Consider the following 6,171-nt stretch of genomic DNA (forward strand, 5'->3'; position numbering starts at 1 on the left):
TGGGGCAGGATCACCAGAGAGAAGGGGCTTGATGGGGGCCTCAGATTTAAGGATTGGCAGCCGGGAGCCATGGAACAATCTTGGGGGCTCAGCAAGGAGTTTAGAGAGCCCCAGAGGTGCCTCCCAGAACATCCCAGGAGCGTGGCTGGGGGTAGCCGCATCCTACCGAGATGGGGTTCCTGGAGCTGAGTACTCCCCAAGCATTGGGGTGCTGGAAAGCAGGAGCTGAGTCCTGCAGCCCGAGCCCATCCCTGCAGGCATGGAAGAGGAAAGTTTTTCTTGCAAACACATGCAGAAGGGGGCAGAGTGACACCGGGACAGCAGCAGGAGGGGGATTTGCAGCCCATCTCCAGAGGGCAGGAGGCTCTCTGGCCTGATATGGACCTGGCTTGGCCTCACATCACCTGATTGCACAGGGGTTCCCTGGCTGTTTGGACAAGAGAATGGTCACGCTGACCTTAGCCATGGCCAGGCCTGGCTGTTAGGTCAACGTCAACACAAGATGCTGTGTAAACACAGCCTTGCAGGCAGGGGCAGGTGGAGGGAACAATCAGGCTTTAATTACACTGCTCAGAAACCCAGCCGAGACACTGTGACCCAAGCCCCCCCGCCCGTCCATCAGCAGCTCGTCGGGAGATGAAATTCAGCCTCTACGGCTCCTGTTCCCAAGGCAAAACTGGCTCAAATGGGCAACCAGCTCAGCACTGATTAAATAAAGAGGCCTCCCGGATTTGATCCTCTCTGAACAGCCCAAGCAGCTCTGAGGAGGCGGTGAAGCACACAGAGATAACGAAGCCATGGCCACTCACACACCAATGCCACAGCTATCACCAGGACCATCAGTCCTTGGGGCCTGAGCTAAGGGTGAGTGTTATTAGCAGGCTGTTCTAGACGCTGAGTGTAAAGAATAGCGAAACCTTTGCTCATTGGCCCCAGTGGACCTCTGAGTCATCCGCCTGCACCCCCTCCCTCTCACCCACACCAGGGAGGTGAAGAGCTGCCTGTCTGACTCATCCTGGGAGTCAGAGCAGGGGGGAGGTCACTCAAGCACCAACTCTATTATAAGAGACAGACTGGCTCCCTGAGGGCGGGCTAGCAACCAAGGCTGAAAAGCCCTGGGATTAGGTGTTTCAGGACAGGGTTTGCATTTGTAATTGAAGTCTTGCCTTGGGGCTTTGTCAGGTTAGAGTGAAGGCCACACCAGGGGAGGGCAGGTTTGGACAATCCCCTGCTCACTGTGGGAGCGGCAGTAGAACTGCACCTTTTCCCATCAGCCACGGTGAACAGACACACCTGTCTTCCAAACCCCACTCAACTTCCGCTCTGGTCTCCAGCAGTTTGGACTCCCCCTTCCTTATCCAAACTAATGTGGCCACCCCCAAACTCTCGCATAACAACAGCAGCACCCCCCACCAGATCTCCTGAGAGTTTATTTCCTCTGGACATTAATCAGCCCCTTCAATTTAAGGTTGAGGCGAGAGAACCCCCAGATGGGACTAAAGGGTAGGAAAGACTCCCTCCTCCTCCTCCCTTTTTTGGCATTAACTCACCAAGGAAATTCATGTCAAGATGCACTATTAAACTCAGGGTCAGTTCTAGGGTCCCATGATTGGGGGGGGTGGTATTTTGAGGCCCCTGGACATCACTATTTAAAAAACAACCTACCTTCCAAAAGTCCAGGGGCTGGTGAAACTCCTGAAAAATCTTGGATTTTAAGAGTTTACAAATAAAATTTAGCTCCGGTGTCAATATTTTGCTGTGATTTCGAATTTATATAAAGGATGAAAACTCTCCCAGCTGCCACTGTTCACTGCTTTACACTGAACAACTTGGTTCATATTTTAGCCTCTCTCACAATTTAGGACCCTTTGATGATCTTTTTTTGGGGAGGTGGGGGTGGGATGACCCCTTTGCTCCCCAGTAGCTCCAGGCCTGATTAAAATCTCTCTCTTTGCCACCATGACCGTCCCTGTAAACTAATTCTAGCAGCTGGGAGGGCAGGGTCCATTCTCTCTGCAGCCACCAAGAAACTTCTTTTGTACAAGCCACCAAAATACAGCTGCTGGGATGGCCGGGCGAATGCCCTGCCCTACTCTAGCTGCAGCAATGAACAGCCAAGCTAGGGTGACCAGATGTCCCGATTTTATAGGGACAGTCCCGATTTTTGGGTCTTTTTCCTATATAGGCTCCTATTACTCCCCACCCCCATCCCAATTTTTCACACTTGCTGTCTGGTCACCCTAAGCCAAGCATCAGTGAATCCCCCCCTCCAGCCCTGAGCTAATTCCGATGGCTCTTTCTGCAGTGACACCACCCTGCCTGCACCGCTTCCTTGGTGTCACAGTTCCCAGGCATTCACCCCTTTGAGAGACATGAAAGGTCCTGCTGACCGGATTCAAGGGCAAATCCTTGGGGAGGTGCGAGCAGAGACACTGCGTGTGCCTGAACCTTAAGCCCACGAAGGATCTATCTGATTACCCCATTTTAAACCACTTGTGCTGCTCCTATGCTATGCGCTTTGATCTCTCTCTCCCCCTGCAGTCTCTCGTGACGCTGGATGGAGGAAAACTTATCCATGTGCAGAAATGGGATGGAAAGGAGACGACGTTAGTCCGAGAACTGGAGGATGGGAAGTTAATTCTGGTAAGAGGGCAAAAGTATTCCTAGGATCTGCTAACGGCACCTGCCTTTCCATCACTCAAGATATTGCCAATCAGTAGGTGGCATCGGATAAACGTAGGGGTTGTCTACAGCGGTAAGTTGTAACTGCTTTAACTAGCCCTGTTAAAGCACTACAAAGCCCCTTGTGTGGAAGAAGCGACATCAGTATAAAGGTGCATATTCCCTTACAGGAAAGAGAAATAGCTATACTGGTAATAAGGTACATTTATACCAGCATATATCAGGGTGGTACCGATATAAATATACACTCTGAATCCACAGTTAAACCAGTCCAACAAGCGTAGACCAGGCCTTGGACGGGTTAGAAGAACCAGAAAAGCTGGCTGAATATCTGTCCTACAGGGATAGCTTAAAAGCTGAGAGAGAAGCTAGGGGCAGATCTCAAGAACTATTAATTCCCAGAAATCCAGTCAAATCCTGCCCTGCCCTGCGGTGAATGCCTGACAGAACCTGCTGGGGGAAAAGTCAGCCGTGAAGCTCCTGGCGAGGGACTGACCCCAAATCCTCCTCTAACCTCCCTTGTTTTGTTTCTGATTCCAGACTCTCACCCTGGGCACTGTTATCTGCACTCGCACCTATGAAAAGGCAACATAGACACCAACTCTCTGCTGATCACCTGGTGCTGAACTCACTGAATTGCCTATTTCCCCCCCACGTTTTGTATTCAATTTAATATGTGAGCATGGAGCCAGTGCAGGCGAGCCCTCCCCTTCTGCCCGCGACTCTGCTTTCTGTGGTACTGTGGTTTGTTTTTTTTTTAATCTTGTAAGACCCCATGTGGAAAATAATAAACCAAAGTTGTTTCAGATTGGTGTCTGGCTTGCTCTGGGAAAGGCTCACAAGCCATCTCCATACCAGGACTAATTTTCAGCACCTCTAGCTATGGGCCTCACTCTGCTCTGGGCCAGCTGGGTGGGTGGGCGGGCATGGGGTGGGGTCTGCTTAGGTAATACTGCAGACTTTGGACTTGCAGAGACCAACAAACCCTGGCAAGGAAGTCAGAGCAGCTTAATACAGCCTTCGGTTCCAGGCTCGCTGGGCAGCCAGGGCGGAACAAATGTGTTTTCAAAAATTCTAGATTTTTCCTGGGGGGGAAAGGCTGTTTTCTAGCCAGCTTCAGTTGTAGCCCTGCTCAGAGCAGGTCAAACCAGCCTGATGGTTAAAATGTCAGTAGCCCCTGCTGGCCTCTCTACTAGCGCTCCCACCAGTGGAAAAACAACAGGATAGGATAGAGACATACGGCTTCAATACACCTACTCCACAACACTCTAGTCACTGAGCGACCAAACACTGTTTAATCTTGGATCAGTCCCTCCACCATCTTCTTTCAATCCCCCTCCAGTTTGCCAATTAGCTGAGCAGCAGCTGGGTCTCTTAGGATCACACGCTAGCTGCTAGATTCAAGGGTCCGCAAAAACAAAGGGATGCTGCTACTCGCCTGGCTACAGCTCCACAAGTCTCTCCAGCTCCCTCCCCATTCCAGCTCCATGAGTCGTCTCTGCTCACATTTTGCATTACACTCCCTCTAGTGGCCTTGGCCCCAGGCAGAACTGCAGCTAAGGAAGGAGAAAAACATTTTCCCAGGGCTGACTTACCGTTAAGCAGCCTGTTCAGGCAACACACATTTCTACTACTCTGGGGAAAGTTGGATCCAAATGCAGACATAACAGGCACTGTTCCTGTTTGTTTTGTAACCAGGCAGCTCCAAGGATGCCACTGTGGTTTAAAAAGACAGTGTTCCACCACGATTACTACAGAGAAAAGCAAGGCGAAATTGCAATTCGAGCCTGCCCCCAAGTTTAGTATGAAGACCCCACAATCACACGGCCTTCAAACGTCTCTCTTCACTCCAACCACACAGGACCCACTTCAAGATTTCATTGTTAGTGGTCCCCCTGCAATGGATTAGTATCTGCCGTGAAAGCACGGGTCACAATCAAGCCTGGTTTTCTCAGGGCTGTTATATTTTTCGCACCAGCAATTCTACTAGGAGTGGTTGTTCAGAGTATAATTTTTATACACACACATCATTCCACATAACCAAATCCTTACAGCACAAATTCAGCAGAGAATGCTGCTGTGTGGCATATGCATGACCCTGCCCACATGAGCAGAATGGAAGCTGGGAAATCAAGGTTAGGAAACAGGGATGCTCAGCTAGATCTGTCACACTGAGGTTTGGGAAATGAGTTTTCGATAACCCCGGAGTCCATCATGCTTTGGGATTTTTCAAAGAAGAGTCTGATTTTGAACTGAACCCATATCCCCTCCAGCAGGTGAGGCATATCACACCACGCCACCAGTGCTTGAAGACCTTACAAGTGGGAGAAATGTTTGGTCTTCCCTGACTTCGCTGAAGAACACGTGGAATGACAGTTCTCGCCAGCCTGCCCTTTCAATCTAGAGCTGAATTCTTAAGCCCTGTCTACCTTGAGGAAATTCAGTCTGGTGTAGTGAATGCACTAAAATGAATGTTGTAGTAGGGGCTAGGGGCCTGGTCAGGGATCAGGGTCCCCATTGTACTCTGCATTGTACAAACAAAAGGTTTTGCAGGGTTTCCACTCACGTAGCTTACTTCAGTACATTACTGGTTTAGCTGTACTGGTGGAAGCCCTGCTTTGCATCAGCTCAGTGCAGTCACATTTGAGTTGGCATATCCTTTTACACTGCAGTGAATTTCCACAATGCACCCCGGGCTTTCCCAGAGAGATTTTCTCCCTAGTGAGTTAAATAGGTGTAGCAGAGTTTGAATGAGAGTAAGAATCACTTATCTTCTCAATTAGGAACCACCCTTCTTGTCAGTGATGTCATTCTCTGGCCCATGTCACGCAGGAGGTTAGACTAGATGATCATAGTGTTTTCTGACTTGGACCCTTCTAGTTCTTCAGTTGTCAAGAGCGACTTTCAGACTCGCTCTCTCTGTACATCAGACGAGCAAGGCAGTACAAAGCCATGTTTTCCCTTGTCAGTCCCCTTGAAGTTGACCAGTCTGAGGCAGGTTTATGAGAAAGCTGCAGCATTTTAACTAAAGGTGGTATTAGAACCAGATGCAAACCCCCCGTGGGGACAACCCTTCATTCAGTTTAACGGTTGTCTATTGAGGTTTATCTTACACTGATTTGAAACAGGTTTCAACTACTCTGAAATAAGCCACCCGTAAGCCAGTGCAACTTGTGTGTTTAGACAAGGCCTTTGTTTTGCTGCCCCAGACAAAGGACTATAGCTACACTAGGAGCACTTTACTGGTCTAGGAACAGTGTTACATTAGATCAGCAAAGAGCTCCTAGCGTGGACACAACTATGCTGGCGAAGCTTTTCCTGGTATGGCAAGGCCACCCACCCCCACCTCCACAAGGGACACAAGCTATAGCGGGTAAACCTGAGGCTTTGCTGGTATAACTGTGGCACAGCTGTCAGTCAAAAATCACCCCCAACTGACATAGGTGTGTGCGCCAGCAGAGTCTGCAGTGCAGACGCACCCAAAACCAC

The 6,171-nt window shown here is 49.8% G+C and overlaps 1 protein-coding gene across 1 annotated transcript in view; it reads left to right on the top strand.

Annotated features, from left to right (window-relative positions):
- Positions 1-3,488, top strand: part of FABP3 (fatty acid binding protein 3) — a 31,124-nt gene extending 27,636 nt beyond the window's left edge. The window contains exons 3-4 of the mRNA XM_054012057.1: positions 2,542-2,643; positions 3,223-3,488. Of these exons, the coding sequence (XP_053868032.1) occupies positions 2,542-2,643; positions 3,223-3,276 (156 nt within the window). The 3' untranslated portion in view covers positions 3,277-3,488. The remainder of the gene's footprint in view (positions 1-2,541; positions 2,644-3,222) is intronic.
- Positions 3,489-6,171: the final 2,683 nt, after the last annotated feature.

Source organism: Malaclemys terrapin, chromosome 22 (genome assembly GCF_027887155.1).
Source record: "Malaclemys terrapin pileata isolate rMalTer1 chromosome 22, rMalTer1.hap1, whole genome shotgun sequence".
Classification (NCBI taxonomy): domain Eukaryota; kingdom Metazoa; phylum Chordata; order Testudines; family Emydidae; genus Malaclemys; species Malaclemys terrapin.